This window comes from Vipera berus, assembly GCF_964194415.1.
Source record: "Vipera berus genome assembly, chromosome: 4".
NCBI lineage: Eukaryota > Metazoa > Chordata > Lepidosauria > Squamata > Viperidae > Vipera > Vipera berus.
This window is the reverse complement of record NC_138206.1, coordinates 53,012,236-53,036,632: the sequence shown is the minus strand read 5'-3', so window position 1 is coordinate 53,036,632 and position 24,397 is coordinate 53,012,236. Positions and strand designations below refer to the sequence as shown.

The window sequence follows — 24,397 nt, the reverse complement described above, 5'->3', positions numbered from 1 at the left end:
AATTTAAAAACCTTTCCCTTTTTTGTAAAAAGATGTTCCTTTTGGTACATGTCACTAGATAAGTTGTCTAGCATGTATAAAGGTACTTCTAAATTATGTTGGAAACAATAGGTGCATTTTATTATGTTTGGTGGGCTTGTAAAAAAAAGCCAGAAAGTTTTGGATGCAGATATAGTCACTACTACAGAAAATCTTAAAAGGTAATATGCAATTGAAAGTGGAGACTTTTCTTTTGGGATTGATGGATAGAGAGTTGGAATAAAGGTCACAGAACTTCGTTTTTATATATGATAACTGCAGTAATATTATTATTATATACTCAAAAGTGGAAATACTTAGTACTACCTGCTGATAGTGGAATGGTTGGAGAAGATGGTAGAAGATGCAGAGATAGCCAAATGGGCTCCCATGATTAGAAAAAAGACAACATATATGTTTATTGGCTGAACTGGAAATCCCTTATAGAGTTTTTTATGGAACAGAAAAAAAGGATCATATAATTTACAGCTTTGATGATTAGAAAAATTCATGATAGGGGAAAAGGGAAAATAGGTAACCATAGAGGAAAAGGTAATTTTGTAGTTGTACTTATATTCACTGCAAAAAATACTTTTTTTCATTCTTTCTGTCTTTCTTTCTTTGTTCTTGTTAAGTTTGATTTTCCACACCCCCCAAAAAAACCCTCTTAATAAAGAAAAAAAATACAATAATATAAAATAAAATCCTTTGCCTCCTGCCTGGTCGGAGCATCCTGAGGAAAGGATCTAGGCTGAGCAAGACTATGGTGACGGCAGAACCCCCCCCCTGCCCCATCCCCTCGCTGGCTGCCCTCCGCCCAACCCTTGGAAAGTGTGGCAATTGTCCATCAGCTGCATCCTGTTGATGGGTTGGGCAAAAGTCCTGCTGAACTCTGGGGGTGGGTTGGCGGGTTTGAGTGCAGCATTGCTGGAAACTCCTTGACGGAAGAAGATGCGCAGGTAGAAAGTGTGTTCCCGTTACATTTTGATCAAGGTAAATAAATGCCCTCACTCAATGGAAGAGCTCGTTTGGTTAGAAAACAGGTGGTATGAAATTAGAACTTCAATCTGCTGCCCCTTCCCCCCCCCCTCATTTCTCAATCTCTTCCCTAGAACAATTATTCGACTGACTGGATATTATCAACTCATCTGTAACACAGGTAACCCAAGTATCATTGTGTGTGTGTGTGTGAGAGAGAGAGAGAGAGAGAGAGAGAGAGAGAGGCTTGTTGAGCGTCCACTCCTGGCGAAGTAAAATGTTACCCATGCAAGCTTTAGAGTCACCGAGTAGCCATAACAGGCTGGTTGCGAGCATGGAAGAGTACTGATATTTATTTATTTATTTATTTATTTATTCGGTTTATATACCGCCCTATTCCCAAAGGACTCAGGGCGGTTTACAAGGCAAAATTTAAAAACAATCCAATATAAAATTAAAATAAATTAAAATAAATTAAATTAAGTCTAGCCACAAAAATTAAATCACAAATGGTGATGGTCCCAACCTTAAACTCAGGCTGTGTCCCTTTGAATTCAGGTGTCCGTGGCCTGTTAGTTCTTGCACCTGGAGTTAGCCAGGTGTTTATTTGGCAGCGCTGTGTGTGTGTGTGTGTGTGTGTGTCTGTGTCTTTATACTGAGGAATGTAGTGATCTTTTGGAGGGAGTTAGAAAAGGCGGCTAGACTGTCAGTTGTTGTAGCATCAATCAAGCACACCCAACTGCTGAACTTAAGGAGTTAGTGGGCTGCGTGCGCTGTGCAACGAGGAGCCTGGGCCCATATTTCTGAAGAGAGAGAGCACTTCGATGGAAATGAAGGGACAACACACCAGACGTCCATTCTTCTATCTCTCTTTTAATTATTCTCATTATTTAAAAAAAAACGTGAACAGTGGGTCGCTTTTCTTTTTTCTTTTCTTTTCTTTTCTTTTTTTTGCAACCAAATAATAAATATTATTTAGGAACTTTTCCATTTCTTTATTTTATAGATATATATAAAAATAAACAGGTGATTAAAAAAAATCTCTCGAAGGTGACCGAGCTAAGACGAAAGGGGAGGGGGGGGAAGACCTCCTTCGGAAACAAGCCCCCCAAGGGTGGGAGGGGGAAGGTTTAAATATTGCAGCGCAAGCCAATCTTAATGTCTCCCTCCCCCTCCCCCCTTTTTTTTCTTTTAACCTTTATGCTCGAGCAAGAAAAGGAAGTGTTGTGGCTTCTAAAAGGGGCGGGGGGGGGAAAGGAAAGACCTTAATCCGTAGGCCCACACATTCAGGAGACTCTAAAGGACCCCCTTCGCTGCTCTCCGGAGAAACGCGTCGAGGAACGCCACCCTTAAACCTTCCACCCACCCACCCCGCCGGAGGCAAGAGCAGATGCGGGGACTTCAAGCTTTATTTTGGTCTCCTCGTATTTGCTGCTCCAAATACAACACTGCGACCCTGAAGGCCCGGGGCTCGATCCAGCCAGAGCTTCTTAGGCGACGGCCGCGACCATCCACCCGGCGTCTGGACTCAACTTTGGGAGAAAGTTTCGAAAGTCGGGATTTTAAGGATCGGTGGCACTTAAAACTGCTTAACCTCGGCTGGATCGCGCCCAAGACCAGCCGCTTTCTTCTTGAGTAGGGCAACGGGATCATTTGGTCCTTGGAAGTCCTATATGGTGTTTAGGCTGAAAGCCAATTTACTCTGAAATCAGTGGGGCGTATTTCCTTCCACATAACCAGTGCTAACGTTTATATTGTTAACCAGTACCACTCGCTCGGGGACGTCCAGAGAGGAGCTTAGGCGACCCCCCTCCGCGAACTCTGGCCCTGAAGCTTCCCCAGTTTCAACGAAACTGTAGATCAAGTAGTTAAGTCGACCTGCAAATCCTAAGCCCCCCCCCTCTTCTACTTTTTAAAAGGGGGGGGAAACCCCTCAAGGTGGGAAAAAAACGCTGGGCGTTTGGGTCCCTATCTTTGAAGGCGAGTGTCTAAACCCGGGCCGGCGTCCTTCCCGTCTTTACAAAGAGAAAGAAAAGAAAGGCGATTCTCAACGTCCAACAAGCCGCGCCTGCTGCGTTTCCACCCGGAGCTGGGCTGGCATCGGAGCGAAGGCGGCGAGCGCAGTTCCCGCGAAGGACGGGGCTCCCTTTTTCCGTGGGCCTCCTTGAGCGTCCGGGGCTTTGGGAATTCGCTTTCTCGGAAAGTCCCGGAGGAAACCTCCTTACCTTGGGCCGGTGGGCGCAAGCGAGTCCGGGCGGGCGATTTCCTCTTCCCAAAGCGGGGGGCGGGGGGTGGGGGGGTGTCATCCCCGCTCCCGGTTGCTTGCCCTCCCCACCCTCCTTCCCGCCGCGCCGCCCTTTATTTGGCGTCGCCAGTTAGTCTGGGCAGGTTGGGCGCGTTCAGCCCGGAGACGTGGTGGTGCGAGGGGGCCGGCACCTGGCACATGCTGCAGGGACACGGCATCCCGCCCCAGTGCTGGAAGCCGCTGCTTAGCGGAGCCGCGGCGGCGGCTGCAGCGGCGGCGGCTGCAGCGGCGGCGGCCGCAGCGCTCGGCGGAGACTTGAGCAGGCCGTGCGAGGGTCGGATGGAGCTGACGGCCGACAGCCCCGCGGAGCCGGGCAGGGAAGCGCTGGAGACGGCGGCGGGGGGCAGGATGGGGTGGTGCACGGCGTGGGAAGCCGGGTGAGCGGGCAGAGGCGCGGCGTGGCCCACCAGACCCCCCGAGCAGGCGGCGGCGGCGGCGGGGTGAAAGCCGGTGGCGTGGTGGCCGCCGTAGATCTCGCTGAGCAAACGCTTCATCTCCTCCAGCGAGTTGGTGAGCATCAGGATGTAGTTGCGCGCCAGCAGGAGGGTGGCGATCTTGGAGAGCTTGCGCACCGAGGGGCCGTGCGCGTAGGGCATCACCTCCCGCAGCCCGTCCATGGCGATGTTGAGGTCGTGCATCCGCTTGCGCTCCCGGCTGTTGATCTTCAGGCGCAGCTGCTGCAGCTCCGGCTCCGACATTTGCTTCTTGTCCTTCTTGGACGTCGAGGAAGAGGACGAGGACGAGGAGGAGGAAGAGGAGGACGAGGGCGACTTGAAGGCCAGCTTGTCCACCACCACCACCCCGGCGGCGCTCATGGCGCTGCGCAGCTCGGCGCTGAGCTCCGCGGGGGAATCGCTGGGCGTCGAACTGGACACGGCGCCGCCGCCGCCGCCGCCCGCCGAGAAGCCCCCGCCGCTCTTGCTCCTGGCCGACACGAAGAGCTCATCGGGCTCCGGAGACGAAGGGCGGCTCGACACCAGGCTCGCGTCCGAGTCCATGCTGGCCCGCCGCCCCGGCCGCCTGCGGAGGAAAGAGAGACAAGCGGCGTTAGGCAACGGAGCAGCTCCGCCGGCTGGCGGCAAAGCTTGCGAAGGATCGCGGTCGGGGCTTCCAGTCTAGGGTCGGGGGTCGGCGAAGGCCCGAACCAGAACCCAAAGTTTCTCTCGCGCACGCCGGCAAACGCGGGAAAAAGCCTGGCGCCGCTACTGAAAATGTGCAGCACGTTCAGAAAGCCCGGGGATTCCAAGAGGATTTAGAGTTCATATTTGTTCATTTAGTTGGCTTCCGGCCAATACGTTGAATAAAACATTTTTTTAAAAAAAAGTTTAAAAAAAATCACCATGATTTACTTGTAAGCCTGAAAGAACGACCTCTAGCCTCAGATCTGTGTGTCTAAATCGTTAACCAGTAATATCCAAAATAACCTGCTTTTCTCCATCTCATTTCCAGCATTATGGGGGGAAAAACGGCTCAACTGTTTTGAGGATCACACAACAGTGTCCTATTCCAAATCTCAGTCCGCCTTCTCGTTTTCTCTCTTCCCTCCAGCAGAAACTGAAAATCCCGACCTTGCCTTGCCTTTCTCCCGCCGAACACCCGAGCGCCACCCCTACCCGAAATTAGATGCGCAAGGGACAGCCTGAAAACAAACTTTTGACAACTTTTTTTTTACGTGTTTGGCCAAAGCGTGCTGGACTTTTACTATTTGAACTACATTTATGTCCCCTTTAAATTTGCTCTCTATGGTTTGCATTGATTTAGGCTCACCCACTTTCACACATCGCACCAAAGTACTTTCTTTTGGGGGGGGAAGCCTACCCAAATAAACCGCAGGGCGGTTTAGGATTAATCTTTGTTCGGATGATAGAGGAGTTTTATAACTGGCCAGCTCTCCTCAGCCAACTACCCCGGCTCCCTCTCTACTCCTCTCTACTCCAAGATGACTCTGTGCCAGGCGGCTGCAAAAAAACAAACAAAAAAACCCCAAACCCTACCCCTTCTCCTTAATATAGCGACCAAACAAGATTTCTTCTCCAAAAAAATTCACTAGAACAAGCTAAATATTTCCTCGCTACATTAGATCGACTTTGAATTCCTGTTTTTCCTCAATCCCCTGAATCAAATCGCTAGAGTGCCTGCCCGTAATATTTCCTGGAGGAGTGAGTAGCGCTAAAAGGAAGTTTGGGGGGAAAAAAAACAACAACAAGAACAAACCACCACCCACCGCTCCCGCATGCTACTGGGACGGGCCGATCCGTGCAGCCCGGGGATGAGTTTCCAGTGGGCTGTACGAAAGTGAACGGCCTGCCGGCAAGGGAACGGGGACGGAAGACTTACAGTTCGGAGCGGATCTCCCTGGCCAGCCGGATCCGCTCCAGCTGAGCTGCGGGCTGCCCCCAGATACAGTTAATAAGAAGCACCTTTCCTCCTCCGGCGCCCGTTTTTATAGCCACGTCGCTTGGCCGAGCCGCTAAAGGACAATGAATATTGTCCTGGACGGGCGGCTGCACCAATGAGCGAACTGCTGCGGAGCTGGGGGGGAGAGGAGGAGGAGGAGGAGGAGGAGGAGAAAAGGAGGGGGGGGGAAACGGCAGAGTGACGTCACGCCGCCGAATTCCGCTCAATGAAACGGGTTCGGACACACGCCTTCCTCGCCTCCCAGCCAATAGGGAGAAAGATGGGAGCCTGGAGACAGAAGGGAGTGAGTTTTTGTCGCTTCTCGAAGAAAACGCTGCAATGACAGCGCCCGCAACAGCTGGCGGGGGTGGGGGGGCGGCGGTGGAGAAGAGGAGTCCAAACACCGCTTCGGAGCCGACGAAACAATAACATTTGGGGAGCGGGACGGAGCCCGGCTCTCCGCTTCGGCTTGGAGAAGTTGAATAGGTTTCACGGCCCCTTGGGAAGGCCGCCCCTCTCCCCGCCCAATGTAAACACTCACGGGCCACAATGCGACGCTGTCCCGCACTTACCGAGGCACTTATCTCCGGCCCGGGTGAGCCCCCTTTTGCCCTGGAGGCCCCATCCATATCTCTCGCAGACAGCGAGGTGTAACTTCCACGCTCAAAGGAGACCCTGCCCACCCCCCACCCCGCCCAGTCGGCAGTGAATAGGAGTTGCCTGAGAACAGGCGGTCCCGCTTTCCTCTGCTGCTCTGGCCAAACTGAGAGAGGAAAAAGGAAAAAAAAGGAAAGCGTTAAAGAAAACCCCAAGGAGACTAACTACCGTATTTAAATATAGAGAGAGAGAGAAGAAGCGTCGAAAGCTGCGACGCTTCCACCATCAGGAATCGAAAAGTCCTTCCAGCTTGGATGCTTTTTGAAAGGATCCCCTAATTGCGAAAAGTTGCCCGTTGCCTGGCGCTCTCTCTCTCTCTCTCTCTCTCTCTCTCTCTCTCTCTCTCTCTATATATATATATATATATATATATATATATATATATATATATATATATATATATATATATATATATATATATATATATATATAATCTCTATATCTCTATCTCTCTATATATCTATATCTATATCATCTATATCTATGTATCTATGTATCTATGTATCTATCTATCTATCTATCTATCTATCTATCTATCTATCTATCTATCTATCTATCTATCTATCTATCTATCTATCTATCTATCTATCTATCTATCTATCTATCTATCTATCTATCTATCTATCTATCTATCTAATGAGCCGGTTAAGATTTCCACTCAGGGCAATTTCTCCTTAGGAGGAATGTGTCCTCGCGAGCTTTTTGAAACGATTTAATTCCATTTCAGAGAGCAGAAACTTGAGAACGTTGCCTTAAGCTGGAACTTCTTCTGATTAAAATAAATAAATAAATAAATAAAAAATGCGCTGAGCTACGAAGCGCTTTTGCCCTTTTGCCCTTTTTCAGATTTAGGCAGCGGGCAGAGAGAGAGAAGAGAGAGACCCTTCGGCGCGCTCAGTCGGAATCCAGGCACGGTGGTCCATTTCTCCCGACGCCTTTGCGCCTGGAAAATTGGCTTTCTGCAACTTGCTTCCTAGGCGAAATAAATTCCTTCCGTGGTGGGCGGCCTTGGGAGAAGAGCAGAGACAGTTACTGGGCTGAGCGTTCACACTCTTTTGAACAAATTGTGGTCCTCGGCTCGCTCAAAGCCTGCCTCCTTTTTTTCTTTTTTCTTTTTTTGTTACAGCACTCTACCGGCTTTTTTCCAGCTGGCTCGCGAAGTCCCACCAATTTGCTTCAATATCTTTTTTTTCCACCGTTTGAAGTGAGGCGTGAAGAATGTTTATTTTTTAACGGTTCTTATGATGATCCATGACGGAACAATTAGACTACAATCCGGATGTAACAGGCGTATTCTGGGCTCCCGTTGGCAAGCGGAGAAAGGGAGGGGATTCCCCCCCCCCCGCCTTTTACCAGTTCTCGCCAAGAACTTTGAGCCAAAGTAGTTGGAGAAAAGGGGCTTAAACTCTGACGGTGGACAAGCATTTGTCCCCTGAATCCCAAAACGGTTCTACGGAGATCCTTGAGGACACTGTTCAGTCAATGGGCACGACCCTGCTAGCGTGGAGCACTTTAGCCACATGGTCGGGACGGGCGGGGCGGGGTGGGTGGGTGGGAAACTGAGGCTGCCTCGCGTGACTCTTCAGATAAACATTTTAAATTTCTATTAAGTCCATCGGCAATGAGATTTAGGTCAGGTAAAGGGAGTCTTGCAGTTCAGCCTACTTCCTCTTACACCTTCGCTTGCAAGGAGCTGCTTAAAAGCCAGCTTTTCTTGCCTTGCTTAAAAAGGTCGGAGCCCAGAGGCTCTCCCGGGCTTAATTTTGCATCTGAATCAGGCTGTCCTCAGGACACCGTAAAAACCCATTACACAGAAGAATTGAGATTACATGGCTTTAGATCCTAGTCTTTGTTTAACTGGATTATGAAGCGTTTTACCCGATCCTTTCTCTCACACATTCTTCCTCACTAAATTCTACAGACACATATTTGGACCTACACGCTGATAGGGCTGAAGCATTAATAGGCACCAGATGATCACTAGAGGAATCCGGTTTGTAAAAATACAAGGCTACGTAAAGATCCATCAGTCTTTTCCTCTCAATGGCCAGCCATTCACTATGGGAAATCCACAAAGAAAATAACACCATTCTCATGTTCGTTGACAACTGAACGGAGAGGCTTGTTGCTGCAAACCCTGGAATTAATAATTAATATATGGCCATCAATAGCCTGATTTTCCTGAGTCTGTCCTACTTCCTGGTAAAATTGCCCAAATATCTGACCTCTTGTGCTAGCATATCCCATAAATTGCAAATCGCTAAATGTTCAGTGGCAGTGAACGTTGGACCATAAAAAAGGCTGAGCGCCAAAGAATTGAGACCTTTGAACTATGGTGCTGGAGAAGACTCCTGCGAGTCCCTTGGACTGCAAGGCGATCAAACTGGTCAGTCCTAGAGGAGATCAACCCTGACTGCTCTTTAGAAGGCCAGATCCTGAAGTTGAAACTCAAATACTTTGGCCACCTAATGAGAAGGAAGGACTCACTGGAGAAGAGCCTAATGCTGGGAAAGATTGAGGGCAAGAGAAGAAGGGGACGACAGAGAATCAGGTGGCTGGATGGAGTCACTGAAGCAGGAGGCGTGAGCTTAAATGGACTCCAGAAGATGGTAGAGGACAGGAAGGCCTGGAGGAATGTTGTCCATAGGGTCGGACACGACACTTCGACACTTCGCAGCTAACAACAACAAATGTTCATTTCTTAATTGTGAGAAGCAGAGAACAATTCTCTCTCATCCTTTTCACCACAACCTGTGCCACTCATAAAAACATAAATAAATACAGCTCTAGGCTACATTACAGTAATACTACAGTCATACATCCAGTAAATCCCTTCCCACCAGCCTTCCCCCCCACCCTTTGTAACTGTTCCTCACTTGCCCTCTTAATCAATTTGTTCCTTTTCTGACTGATTCCTACTTCTACAATATCCTTCTTGAGATATGGTGGTCAGATCTATACAGTGTAAACAAGTAGCTACAGCACAGTTATAAAGCCAAGGTTTTCACCGAATTGTCTCATAGCCAATCTAATATCTGTTTCCTGATCACATTTTCTTGGCAAGGTATTTTGGAAGAGGTTTGCCATTGTCTGCTTCCAAGGGCTGGAAGAGAGGATCTGTCCCAAGGTCTAAGGTGGGAATAGAACTCAGCCTGCTAGCTTAGCGATTACACCAAACGTGCTCCTGATCAATCTAAAACAGAAATTAAGATTTCACAGAGATTTCCATCTCAGATCACACCGGCATATATGTTATGAGCAACACCTTCTTTGTGCATACACTGAAGTATATATTCCATTTTAGTCCCCATTCCTCTTATGTGACAGGCATTCAGTTGTTAAAAATCAAAAGCCATGCTTTATGAGATATACAGTTCTCCTCGTAGATTTTTTTTTAAAAAATAGAGGGTAGATAAGTTGGGCAGTTTTTAGATGAAGAAATGCAGTTTGTACTGTAGCCAAATTAGAGAAAATACCCTTATAAGAGGTCTTATAAAACTCTCCTTCGTTAGTGTAAAAGGGTTATTGTTACCTTAAAAATGGCCTATCAACTATTTTTCCCTACTTCTGCCCAAGTCTGGGGAGAAGCTGTAGTGTAATTTAACATTATTTCTACACATTCAAAAAAGAAATTTATTTGCAGCATTTAATTTATCTCCTGCTGGATTCCCAGCAACCCGGGTGGCATACAAATGTAATTAATAAACAATCCACTTATCACGCCTAGAGTATCTTTTTTATTCTGCCTGAAACTGAATTACATACATTTTCAGCCAGCTTGCCTGCTGAAGATTCCTTAAATATTCCAAAGTTTGTGACTTTACAAATCCTGTTGATCTAAGAGGAAAGCACTCTTTAATAGGGATATGAGAGTCGATGATCAACTATAGTACTTGCTTCTGGGTAGACGTGCAATGCTGGTCTCACAGATGAAGTCTTAATTTTTCATGAATGAAATTAAGCGCAGGGGGGAGGGGGAAAGGGGGGACCAATATCCTGTGCTCTTTATAACTGCATCACGACTGAAAAAATTAATTTAGACCCCAAATCTAGGTGCTAAAAGAGGGCCTGGCTACATTGCTGCCTACCATAGACCCCGCCCCAGGCTCCAAATCCCTGTCAAAAAGGAAGGGAAGATTTGAGATTGTGCGAAGCTAACTGGCCCATCATTAAAATGCCCACGAACTAGTCCCCTTTTATAATTACAATTGTTTAATCAATCCTAGTTAAGCAAAATAATTTTTCACGGTGCTTGGATTCTTCTTCATTTCAATGAATTTAGTGCTTTTTCTTTCTTTTTTTTTCCTTTTAAAAGAAAACTGTCGATCAGCGGCCAGTTTATGGTGAATTCGGACCCCAGATCTAAGTGATGTGTTTGTCACTCTGGGATCCCTGGCTAGGAGGGCCCAGATCGGTTCGCAGAAATCTCTGTTCGGGTAGGTCCTTTTACGCAGAAACGCCGATGTGGATGGTGCAGTGGAGGAAGGCTGCGGCACTTCCCCAAAGGGAGGAGAGGGACGCGTCTTTAATATGCCCAACTCCGTTTGGAGTTGAAGTTAGAGCCCAATGCATGCCGGCTGTTTTCCGTCGCCCCATCTTCCTCCTCCTCCTCCTCCTCCTCCTCCTCCTCCTCCTCCTCCTCCTCCTCCTCCTCCTCCTCCCCTCCTCCTCCTCCTCTCCTTAAGGACCATCTCTTTCCCGCGGGAAATGCTTGATCCTGGCCTCTCGCCCTTCCCTTCCGGCATCTGTTGAGGATCAGCATCCCCCGTGGGGGTTCAAACGCGGCGGGGGTCCTGAATGAAGGAGGCCCTGGGGAGGAGGGCGTCGTCGCGAGAAAGGTGTCGAGACGGAGACCCGGCCGCCCCTTTTCGCCCGTGTCACCGGGGGGGGGAGAGGGGGGCAACAGAATGGTCGTCTGAATAGCGATAGGCGTATCCGGGCTTCAAGGGGGATGAATTAAGGAAGGGGCTAACGGCTGGAGAAGGCGTTGGCTGCTGGCTACCGACCGGCAGAGGCTCCAGCGCGCTTCTTCCAGACGGGGTCTTTTTTTGGGGGGTGGGTGGGTGGGTGGGAATTCCCGCAGCCTTCCCCGTCCATCCACGGTGCAGGGAAGGGGGAACGGTGGCCACAGCAGTTGCAATGCAGTAGCCTGGAGGGCGACAATGGGGGGGGAGGGGTGGAATGGCTGTCTCCCGAGTGGAGCTCTCCTTTGCTTGGCGAGACCTGAGGACTCTGGGCTCAATCGCCCCACTTGGGCTGGGCCTTTGCCAAAGGCGGCTCTCCAGCGACCTCCTCTTCCTCGCTGCCCCGTTGCCTGGTAGCCAGAGAAATGAGCCCCGTGAATCTGGAAAGCCCCCCCTGGGGGGGGGGGCGGGAGGGAGGGAGGAAGAGGTGCCGCTTCATTGTTCACTGGCTCAGCAAAGGAGAGCGTCTCCTCGCCGGTCAGTGTTTCCCAGGGTTTAGATTTCACTTTTTTTTTTGTTTAGTTTTATACTCATCAGCTGGTTCACTGGGATTTGATCGCTGGGAACCCGCTGGATAAGATGATGCCCCTGAAGACAAAGCTGAGGGAAGGGTATGATTGACATCTTCTTGCCAGTTTAAAGGCATTCCTTCTTGTTCAGTTGCTAGCCCACTCCTTGGAAAAAAAAGAGAGATGTGCCCCCAAACGGCAGGAACGCAATAGAAACCATATAGGACAGTGATGGTTTTAGGCGCTGAGTGCCCAAACTGCAACCCCAAATCCACTTATGTTCGTCAGCTGCCGGGTGGGCGTGGCCCATTGGGTGGGCGTGGCCGTGATGGTAACGGCAGACTGGGTGGGACTAAAAAGTTCAATCAATCAATTCCAACTTTGCAAGATCTCTCCCCCCCCTAGAAGTTGAAAATGATTGATTGAGCCTTTTTTTTTTTGCACACAGCGGGCGGAGGCCTAAAGTGAAAAGGTTTTATAAAACTGGGACAACGGCGCGTGTGCCCACAGAGAGGGCTCTGCGTGCCACCTGTGCCGTAGGTTTGCCACCACAGATATAGGACATCAAAAGAAATAGCAGAAGAGGCCAGGCCATCCAGAGCTAGAGAGAAGCCAGTGTTGTTGGTGCCTGCCCGGCAATTCCAAATAAAGACCCTCACCTTATTAAAGGGGCTCCGTTAAGCTGTCAAATTCCTCGTTGCCCTCATTGCACTCTGTAGCTGAACTTTTCACCTCCAAAGAGTCTGGTGGTTTCTCTGGCTGTTCTATTCCCATTTTGGGGGGAAGCAATAAAGAAGGTGGCTGGCATCTCTATCTCTTCCCAGCCTTCCAGAAATTGCATGTCTTCTGTGCTCAGAAGCAGGAGCAAGCACAGCTGACGGAACAGCAAAATCCTGAGCACCTCCTGTGTGCATTAAAATTAGTTCCTCTGAACACCCACAACATTACAGGGCCTATCAGCCACGCATGGGAATTGAGGAGCAGCTAGATCTTCACAGCCTCATTCCCTTTATTCAAGTAGACCAGGGGTAGGCAACCTCGGCTCTTCTATGACTCGTGGACTTCAACTCAGCATGACTTCAGCATAGCTGACTCAGGAATTCGGGGAGTTGAAGTCCATGAGTCATAGAAGAGCCGAGGTTGCCTACCCCTGAAGTAGACAAACCTTACCTATCTTCTATGGCTTTCATTTGAGAGTCACAACAAACCTGTTCAGCAATTTCTTCAGTTAGGCCTAAATGCTCATTGATCTGTTTTGATCCTGGAAAATGACAGTTACATAAAAAAGAAAAGGGAAGTGTGCATCCCAGAGAAAAATATTGGACAATCCCATGTCATAGGGACCACACTTCTGGGAGATTAAAGGTAAAGGTAAGGTAAAGGTTCCCCCGCACACGTGTGCTAGTCGTTTCCGACTCTAGGGGCCGGTGCTCATCTCCGTTTCAAAGCCGAAGAGCCAGCGCTTGTCCGAGGACGTCTCCGTGGTCATGTGGCCGGCATGACTAGACGCCAAAGGCGCACGGAACACTGTTACCTTCCCACCGTAGTGGTCCCTATTTTTCTACTTGCATTTTTACGTGCTTTCGAACTGCTAGGTTGGCAGAAGCTGGGACGAGTAACAGGTGCTCACTCTGCTACGCGGCACTCGGGATTCGACCCGCCAAACTGCCGACCTTCTGATCGACAAGCTCAGCGTCCTAACCCACTGAGCCACCGCATCTGGGAGATTACCTAAAATTATTTACATCACATCTTTGCCTTGCTAGAATCTTTAAAAAATAAATTCTTTGCTTGCTCTTTTTTTTCCCCTAAAGAGACAACCTTTATAGGAGGTATACAGAAATGTTACCTTCCTATTCATTATTTCCAGTCAGAAACATGAACTTGTAATAGTACACTGTAGATAGCAATGCACATATATGCAATTCTTTTCTTACGGACAAAGCACCAGTGCCAGCTGGAGAAGAAGAGGAGGAATTTATAGTGTTCCCAGAAAGACCTTATTTCCTTTCCCCATGCTTCTTTTATGCTTAGGACAGTGTCAAACATGTAAATTAATTAATACAGGACTGCTGTTGGTATCATCCACATCAGATCACATAGAATTGTATATAGATGTTCCCTCAGATTATATCAAGCAACTATCTGGGTCCAGGAAAGATGAAAAATTCCTGGGCAATTACTATTTCTACTTCATTGCAAAGGACTGTACTGTAGTTGTGTGACTGAAACTGACAAACATAGGAAAGCTAGCAAAGAAATAACAGAAGTCTAGTACTACATCATTGGTTATTTCCCAGAAGGTCATTTTTTTTTGCTATTGCTAAAGTTAAAGATTTCCATTGGAAATATTTCAGTGTTAAAACAGAATGTCACAAATATTCCCTCTATTTTTCTCCAGATCAAGTATTGTAATTTCAAACCACATAATCATTCACCCCACAAAGATCATGGGTGACAAAGCACTATGGGTTTTACACACCATGAAGTTGGGTACTCAATAGCGTTGGCTTAAGGAGGAAAGGCCTATCCTTAATAACAATTTAAGGTTATTTCATTCATGGGAGGAGGATGAGATGAGACTAATTGCATAACCATAGAGTAAGATTAACAAATCATTGTATGATACTATTGTGCTAAACTACAAATGGGCACAGGGCCATTGCATTGCACACATGTCTTGCTTGTAGACATATCTGGTTGGCCGTTATGATTAAAATTACGATTAAATTATAATTTCTAACATGACTGTTTTAAAAGTTTTTTTTATTGTGTCCATGGAAATATTTTGTGATTAAGGAATTAAGTCTGCTGAGTTTGAGCTGAATAAATTTCAGATATCTTGCAAAAAAGATCTGAGCGTGTGTGTTTTCTATGGAGAGTTATTTATAAGTGTGTAATACAAATTTCCTTTTGTTTTGATAAATGCAAACAAATACAAGTTTAAGGCTGTTGGTTTTCCCCTCAATTGGCATCAGCATCACAAAAACTGAAATAAAAGTGGACGACAGTTGTATGGAACATATAAGGAAGGAGGGCATGAACATCTGGCATTTTCCAAGCAGGAACTGAATTCTATGGAATTCTTGTTCAGTAGAGCTCTTCATTTTAATATTTCTGCTTCTGAGAGACAGAACAAGCAAACAGTATTCAAGGCTAGAGTCATGAAATGTATCCATACATATTAGCTCCATCACCGGAATAATTGGGAATTCCTCTCTGGAGAAGCCATTCAGAATAACAGAATAGAACAGGGGTAGGCAACCTTGGCTCTTGAATTGGAAGGAACCTTGGAGGACTTCAACTTCCAACCCTGTAGCTATCAGATTCAGATTAAAATTGCTCTGGATTTATCTGATTCCAATACAGTTGTTATTTTAATATCTCAAAGTTAGGTTGCAATTCAGCCAAAACTGATGCTGAACTTTAGTTCTTATGATGATTCCGAAGGCATTTGATCAGATGGTTAAATATTTCGTAGGACTTTGCGGAAATAATCAGTTGCCACAAGATTAAAACTGACAACTTTCAAAGCAGCAACCGAGTTATCTGCTCACTCAGCCAAGTTGAGTGAATAGAGAAACAGAAGAAAATCCTTCAGGTGACTGCACATTGCCCTAAGCATCTGCAAGAGTGCTTTCCATTGGCAAAATATCATATTCCTCCCTTCTACTAAATGGTGAGGATGGACCGCATAGTGGCCTGTTTTGTGCTCTTTAGCCAGCCTTTTGCTGGTGGAAGTCATGATCTCTTTACAAGGTATGAAATACAAAAATTAATCTAACCTAGGTAGCTAAACTTTAGGTTTGCTAAAGTTAATTCCAAATCTATTTTTATTTTGTAGAATGTGGGAGCCCTCCATCCTACAGGAATTTTTCTTCTGTATTTGCTTTATCCTATTATTTTTCCCCCCTAAATTTGCTAGATGTTTACTAGTCCAAACAGATTTGCCTTGTTATAGCAATCACCAGTCATGGAAAGACATGAACAGAAGTCAATCTCTCTACCTACCACCATTTTCTTAACCTGGTTACCATCAGCTGCCCAACCACAGTTTCAGCTATCACAATCTGCTGTATGTAGGTCAGGTTTGTGGAGAGCTGAGCCTCAGGCTGCAAGTAAGTGGCTTACCACTTATATAGAGGAACAATTTAACTCATCCTATTCATATATCCTAAAACAAAGAAACATGCAAAAGTTCTATAGTGCAACCTTAATCATATTTTTAAAAACCTGTTAATGGTTTAAGGGGGAAAGTAGTGGTATTTGGAACTTGAATGTGGGCCAAGATGACACTGAATGCATTAAGGGAGTAGCAACTGAACTAAGAGTTGAGAAGGAACGTATCAAAGGCCATCCTTGTTGTCTTTGCCTATGTCCCATAATGTCAAAGGTTGCTGCAAATATCTCTCTGGCTTTCTGGGTGGCATCATTTTAGATATTGGTTTCAGCAGATGGTCCTCAGCACACCTCGGCCCAGCAAAGGGGACCACATATGCTGGAGGAGAGATGCCTCATTAGCAAGTAGAGGATGAGATGAGGGAAGAGAAAAAGAATACCCAAAGACATTTACATATTTACATTGTTTCTGTTGCCTCATTTCAAATTCTCCTTTAGCTGAAGTGTCAACGTGCTTGCTTTTCTCCTTCTGTTTGTATGTTTACTTGGGCTAAATAGATTATGATAATCAGCCACATAAATGCATGCAACTGTTATTATGGCATTTAATCACAGAGTTTTTCCCCCCACTGGAAGCCTTCATTAGAATTCTCGTAATCTCACTTATTAGTGTAACAAACAATAATAAATGCCAAGGAACTTGGATTAAGTCAGAGACATTCAGACTTTAAAGGAGGAATATGGAAATGATATCAGATCTATGCATTTGTTTATCAAAATGTCACACAAATAGTTTAAGACTTAAACAGTACAAACTTGTGCATGTGTATTCAGAGATAATCCTGATTAGATTTGGCATGCCTTTTGGGAGGAGGGTTGTATAAGATTGATATTTCTGTCCCTTATTTATAATAGACAGTGAGCATTACAAGTACCTGAAAAATCTAATTATATTTTGTATGATGAACTACAACCATATGCTTCCAATATATTCTTTACAAGTTTGTTGAACTATTGAATCTTTTAGAATTTATCTGTTTGCAAAATTCCAATTTAGGTAGTATGTCCACTTGCATTTAACCACAACAGAATCGTGCCCAGTATGGACATCACATATATTTTCCCCCTAGTTCACAAATGATTTGCTATTTGTTATATTAGAACGTAATAGTTCCCCTTCGTCCACCACTATACAATTAGAATTTCACAATATGTATTTTCTTCCAAATAACCGGAAGGCAAAGTCAGCTGATCTTTTGTGGGTGCGATTGAGGTGTGTATTTGGATGTTTAGGAAAGGGAATGGATCAGTATTTTAATTATGTTTTCTAGAAATTATTAATGCTACGATGATATTTGGTTTTCATTTTTCCTTTCAGCTGTAAAAATACCTTGTATTTTCTACATTAATTATCAAGCTTGATTATTATCTTTTTGAGTTAACTGTTTTGAGTTTCTCTTGGTGAAGCTTTCGGATTTATTTTACAGTTGGTAATATTCAGGGTGCTGTTACTATTACTAGTTTCTTTTGTATAACTTTAAATCACTGATGAATCTTCTCTTGGGACTTCATTGAAGAATAGTAAGCCAAGGACGATGCTGTTCAATTATACAATGAAACGAGGACATTCTTACACATGTCTTGGTCACCTCACAATGAAGACAGTACAAGAAGACCATGTTCCACCCATGCAGATTTCAGTATAGTTACATGCCTTTTTAAAAGCAATTTTCAAAACAATTTCTCTTTCATCCAGTCAAATGAACACGTAGGAGAACTATTCAGTGCTCCACTCAAATTACTAAATAGCCACATTTGGAAAATGTCTTGGCTATTCTATTTCAAGAAGACTATGAAACAAACAAAAAACAAACAAAAGTTGAAAAAAGCAATGTTCTGTCAGGAGTCTAAGAGAACAGTTTAAGTATTTGAGCACATTTAATTTAGGGAGACAGAAAACCCAGGGAAGCTGCAGTCCTACAACTTGCCTGTTCTGGCCTTTGGCAGGCTACAGGCGCTCTTCCCTACAGTACTCCACTAGAGCCCATTGCTGAAAAAGCCTACTATAAAAGGTAAAGGTAAAGGTTCCCCCGCACATGCGTGCTGGTCGTTTCCAACTCTAGGGGTCGGTGCTCATCTCTGTTTCAAAGCCGAAGAGCCAGCGCTTGTCCGAGGACGTCTCCGTGGTCATGTGGCCGGCATGACTAGATGCCATAGGTGCACAGAACGCTGTTACCTTCCCACCGTGGTGGTCCCTATTTTTCTACTTGCATTTTTACGTGCTTTCGAACTGCTAGGTTGGCAGAAGCTGGGACGAGTAACAGGCGCTCACTCTGCTACGCAGCACTCGGGACTTGACCCGCCAAACTGCCGACCTTCTGATCGACAAGCTCAGCATCCTAACCCGCTAAGCCACCGCGTCCCTTGAAAAAGCCTACTAGTTCAGCTTAATTGTCCTAAGTGAAATGACTTCTTTTCTAAGTGAAAGGTCCTTCTTTGTGGGCGCCCCGGATTTATGGAATCGGTTGCCGGTGGAGCTCTGGATGGCGCCCGACCTTCGCTCCTTCCGGCGCGATCTGAAGACGCATTTATTTGAACAAGCCGGCTTGGCCTGATGGGGGATGGGTTGGGTTTTTATTGTCATTTTAATATATGTATTTACTGTTTTTTAGCTTGGGCATATGTTTAATTCTTTTTTAACTTTTGTATTTTTTGTATTTTTATATGGTTGCCCTGTTCACCGCCCTGAGTCCTCCGGGAGAAGGGCGGTATATAAATAATAATAATAATAATAATAATAATAATAATAATAATAATAATAATAATAATAATAATAATAATAATAATAATAATAATTATTATTATTATTATTATTATTATTATTATTATTATTACGATGATGATGATGATGATGATGAATAAAGAATTTTCTCCCTACAAGGCAGAACAAGCTATGCCAGCATTGGAGCTACGATTTGATTTTCTCTCCTGTTTATATCAGTGAAAAGAATGCACAAAAAAAAAATCAGGACATACTGAGAAGAGAGAAACCCCAACCCTTGAGGTCTGCCAAATAGTGTCTTCTCAGCTACTGATTCCAAAGTTAGAACAGATTTTCCAATCGTGAACAATAGAGGGAAGGGGAGGAGCTTGGGTAATTCATGAAAGATTATATAAAACAGTCACATAAAGGGATATAATAAACAATTGAGAGTATAGATGCATCTAATTCCATCATTTTCTCAATAAAAAACTGATAGCTATTTTACCCAAAAGAACGCATCCAGTCTTTTGTCTTGGTAAGACAACACTTGGAATACTGCATCCAGTTTTGGTCACCACAATGTAAAAAAGGATGTTGAGACTGTAGAAAGAATACAGAGAAGAGCAACAAAGATGATTAGGGGACTGTAGGCTAAAACATATAAGGAACAGTTGCTGGAATTGGGTACATCTAGTTTAATGAAGAGAAGGACTAAGGGTGAGATGATAGCAGTGTTCCAATATCTCAGGGGCTGCCACAAAGAAGAGGGAGTCAAGCTATTCTCCAGAGCACCTGAAGGCAGGACAAGAAGCAATGGATGGAAACTAACCAAAGAGAGAAGCAACCTAGAACTAAGGAGAAATTTCCTGACAGTTAGAACCAGTGCTTTTTTTGTAAAAGAAAAAGGTGCTGGAACTCTCACATGTCATACAACCCGCCTTGCCTATCCTACAAGGTTCTATCCAAAAAAGGTGCCGGAACTCCGTTCTGAGCGTTCTATGAGAAAAAAAGCCCTGGTTAGAACAATTAATTAGTGGAACAAACTGCCTCCAGAAGTTGTGAATACTCCAAGACTGGGAATTTTAAAGAAAAGATTGGACAACCATTTGTCTGAAATGATATAGGGTTTCCTGCCTGAGCAGGGGGTTGGACTAGAAGACCTCCAATGTCCCTTGCAGCTCTGTTATTATCCTGTTAAATGGATAAAACAAGTGTTGGAAAGCAGAGAGAGAAAAGAAATCAGAAGTGCCTAGCAGGAATTTTAAGGATGGAATGACAGATCAAGGAAATGATTTTAGAGTAGTATGATATTCCCATAGGGAGTTTGCTCAGAGTAAAGCTAGTGAGAAATTTGAAACAGACCAGAAAAGTTGATAATGTATTTGCAGAAATGTGCACTTGTGTTAAGAAAATTCAGTTGATGTACTTTGAATACATTAAAATATAAGTGAATATTGCAAAAAGCATTTCTACTAAATAGCTTCTAAGAAATATTCAACATATTATGTCTTTATTCAAATATTAGTTTGTTTATTTCTAATACAATGGAATAGATCCAAGTTCAATCATGCTTAGAGTGTAACTATTTAAACTATTGCAATTGAGGTTAGTCTTGATTAAAGTATATTCCATTGTTTTTAATGGGTCATAATTAATCTGGTTCCAATTCAAAATATACAAAAACCTTTTATCTCCTCAAATGTTTATGATAGATGATAAAAGTGTTTAGTAAAAAATTAATGCCATGAACAGAAGTCCATTCTAATTCTTAGAATCTCATGAATTTACTGTTATGTTAAATTTTGGGGTGGGGGGAATTCACTTCAGTCAGTTTTGACTGCCAGAAATGCTGGGGGGGGGGAGGGAGCACCAATATTCTCAGCAAGAGAACATTTTCATATACTGTATATACCTTTTAAAAACATCTGCCAGACTGATGGGTGTTCCTTGCAAATGTCAACTAAGCTAAACAAAAAATAAAGTTTAACATCCAGCAATGTCAAATGTATAGATTTTCTTATACACACAATAATGAGACTCATGTACATACATGCATATACCTAAAATTGGCAATCTGTTGTCAAACAGAATGGTTATGTTGCTACAAAATTGTAAGACAGTGTACTTTGATCTTTCTTTCTTTCTTTCTTTCTTTTTCTTTCTTTCTTTCTTTCTTTCTTTCTTTCTTTCTTTCTTTCTTTCTTTCTTTCTTTCTTTCTTTCTTTCCTCATTTTTCTTGAGCTGCCTGGGTGGTGGGGCAGTTTTGATGTCTTGAATACCAATAGTGAAGTTGAACATATGTGAACCTTTCCTAATCCTGCTAATCTTGCTTCAAAAACCTTTCTGAAAGTATAGGCAACAACCAGATTTGAAGGCAGGAAAATTACCGAGCATTTTAATGACAAATAATCTTTGTAAAGGGGGGGGGCAATGGTCTGCTGCTTCAGCTGGAGATGGAGCTTATGAACTACAGCAGGTAGAAATAACCACCGTATTACCTCATGTAATCTCCACCATTCAGGGTCAGATTAGGTCTGAATGCCAGATAAAGTAGACTTCTTTTTTTTTCCAAATAGGAGATTTTGTCCCTTCAACAGTTATTAGGCAGTAATTAGTTGTGACACAGAATTACCAGCCAGACAATGATAACACGTCCTTTGAAATTGATTAGAAAAATGGCACAGATGTGACTAAACTTGGTCCCATGGTGTGAAATCACTCCAGTTTCCAGTTTTTCAGCAGTCTTGATTACAAAAAAGGTGACATTAGAGAGAGTAAAGATTTAAACTCTCTCCCAGTCCACTTCTCTGCCTCCAAAGCCCCTTGTGGGAAGATTGCCCTGCCTGTAGCTGATGTATAAAGGCATTCATTTCCACCAGCCAGAATGCTGATGATAGGATGAGTTTGACAATACACGGATGTGGTAAGTACCACATGCAAAGGAAACAGAAAAGCTAGTAGATTCAACCCCAGAGCTACTCCCTGGATTAGACAGTTTTGACTAAAGATTGGCCATCAAAATGGAAACAGAAAAATAATTTGGAATCTGCACATTATCTTATGACCTGGCGTTCTCTTTACTATTAACAAGTTGGACATGTGTTAAGAACTAACTAAATCTGCTCAGGATAAAAATGCATGTTGTGAATGTTCATTACAATCGGGGGGTGCACAACTTTAACCATTTCATTGTAATGATTGATACACACTTCTGGGGGATGGGGTAGCATTTCAATTGTATATAGCAAATGAGGCCTAAGTATTCATTTATGCATACTTAAAACAACCAGCAAGAGAATCCTTAGATTAGCACGGCAAAACAACTTTTCTTAAAAGAAAATAGAAACAGATTTTATTTGAAGTTACAAAAAGAAGGAGGCATAAGCTTTAAAAGATCAGTGTGTTTCAGAATATGACTTTAGTAAACAAAACCAAACTTTCCTGAAAAAGTTTTGTATTTCTTAAAAAGCAGAATCTCTTTGATGAAAAACAATTTGTATCTTGAAACATATTGAATGGGAAGTAGACTTAAACATACTCAGAATATATTTTAGTGAAGCCACATTATTCCTGAAGGCATACATTATTCCTGATTAATCCAGGTTCTTTGCATTTCAGTGGATCTACTCTGCCCAAATCTGATCTCAGCTTATTGGATCATTGTGAGCTGCATAGTGCTCTTTTTTTTTTCAATTTTTCAATTTTTCCCCCATTCTTTTACAGATTACTTTTATCTGTACGCAAAACATGAAGAATTAATCTTGATAAATCTCTACGACAGGGGTAGGCAACCTTGGCTCTTTTATGACTCGTGGACTTCAACTCCCAGAATTCCTGAGCCAGCTGGCTCAGGAATCCTGGGAGTTGAAGTCCACGAGTCATAAAAGAGCCAAGGTTGCCTACCCCTGCTCTATGATAATCATGAGAATACCTCGTACTCTTGACAAAGTTAATATTTGAAATAACTTTAAAAACTTCAGAACCAAACTAAACGACTATCATGCTTTAAGCTAAGTGTCTAATTTTTACTCAAAGTTATCTGAGGGTAACTTTTGTGGAATAAAAAGGGTATTTCTGACTAACATGTATAAAATTATGATAGAAAATACAAAACGCTCTTTCTTGATCGGTCAGAGTTTTCCCATGTTAGATTTAATACCTTAGGATGGACTGCTTCTTCTGAAATCAGTGCGAGAATGGCTTTTTAGACATGTAATTTGCTGGCACAGGCAGAATCTTTGGTCTCAGTGAATCAGTTTATTCTACTTCAGTATTCACTTATTGGAGCACTTCTGGACTCTCAGCTTTTTTCACATTGTGGGTAGCCCTTTGAGCAGTGCTTGACCTCTTGTGAACCTTTTGCCTTGACTTCCAGACATAAATCTTTAAATCTTTTTGTATTGGAAACTCATTTTATATGGCTTTCAAAGCTTCTTTGACACAACAGTTTGGAGAATAATATTTTGCATTTTCTCCCTCTAGAACTCTATCGCATTACTTCCAAAGACACCTAAAACCTCTGAATATAGTTTGACAATAAATGCAATCTGGCTGCTGTGACTATAATGCAAAATAAGTTACTCTCACACTTTCTTCTGAAACACTCAAAAATTTTTCTCACAGGTAGGCCCATGTTTTTAGAATACTTTGGTCAAATTGATGTTTCCAAATATATTTCAGAACTGATTGCCATTGTTCCAGGGAGCAGGAGCAAATAACTAGAATATAGCAGTTTATGAGTGATGGTCTAAATTGTGCTAATAAATTATATCAATGTTTTTTATAAGGTGGACTTCCCCATCGTGGTGCCCTCCAGGTGTGTTGGACTAGAATTCTCAGAATTCCAAGGCATGCTGTTCTGGAATTCTACAAATTGTAGTCTAAAATTTTTGGATAACACACAATTGTGGAAAGCTTTTATAATGTAATATTGATGATCCTTGTATACATTAAGGCTTGATTACAAGCAAATCAAAATAAAATAGAATATGCAGTATACATTCAAATAGTACTCAGATTGGGACTCCCACTAGCAAAATGCTTGTTCAGTTACAGAAATTGAGATGAATTCTTCAGACCATGGTATAAATGACAGAGAATGTGTGCCATAAAAGCACAGAATACCCATATGTGTTGTGTTCCTTTAGCTTTTAAATTATAGGTATACTAGTAAAAAGAACATAAATCTCTATAAAAAACTGAATAATAATAATAATAATAATAATAATAATAATAATAATAATAATAATAATAATAATAATAATAATAATAATAATAATAATGCTTCAAAATGCCACAAGTGAAGAATGGTTAACAGCTGGTCGAACATACTTGATAATGAAATACCCTGAAAAGAGCACAGAACCAAGCAACTACTGCCCAATTACTTGTCTGCCAACAACATTCAAACTTTTTACAAGAATACTGGCAAATTCAGTATTCAATCATCTGACGGAAAACAATTCATATCCAGCAGAACAAAAAGGAAATTATAAAAAATCAAGAGGAACAAAAGATCAGCTGCTCATTGACAAAATGGTACTTAAAAATGCAAAACGATGAAAAACAAATTTAAATATGGCATGGATTGATTACAGGAAAGCATTTGACTCATTACCCCACAGTTGGATTAATGCATGTCTGGAAAACTTTGGAATCAGCAAAAACATCTGTACATTTTTGAAAG

At 43.4% G+C, this 24,397-nt stretch overlaps 1 protein-coding gene across 1 annotated transcript; it reads right to left on the bottom strand.

Moving 5' to 3' along the window:
- Positions 1–3,354: 3,354 nt before the first annotated feature.
- On the bottom strand, positions 3,355–4,299 carry OLIG2 (oligodendrocyte transcription factor 2; the record flags this gene model as incomplete). The annotated part of the gene is made up of 1 exon (XM_081328065.1): positions 3,355–4,299. One exon carries the CDS (start codon positions 4,297–4,299, stop codon positions 3,355–3,357), a length of 945 nt encoding a protein of 314 aa, XP_081184191.1.
- Between the last annotated feature and the right edge of the window lie 20,098 nt (positions 4,300–24,397).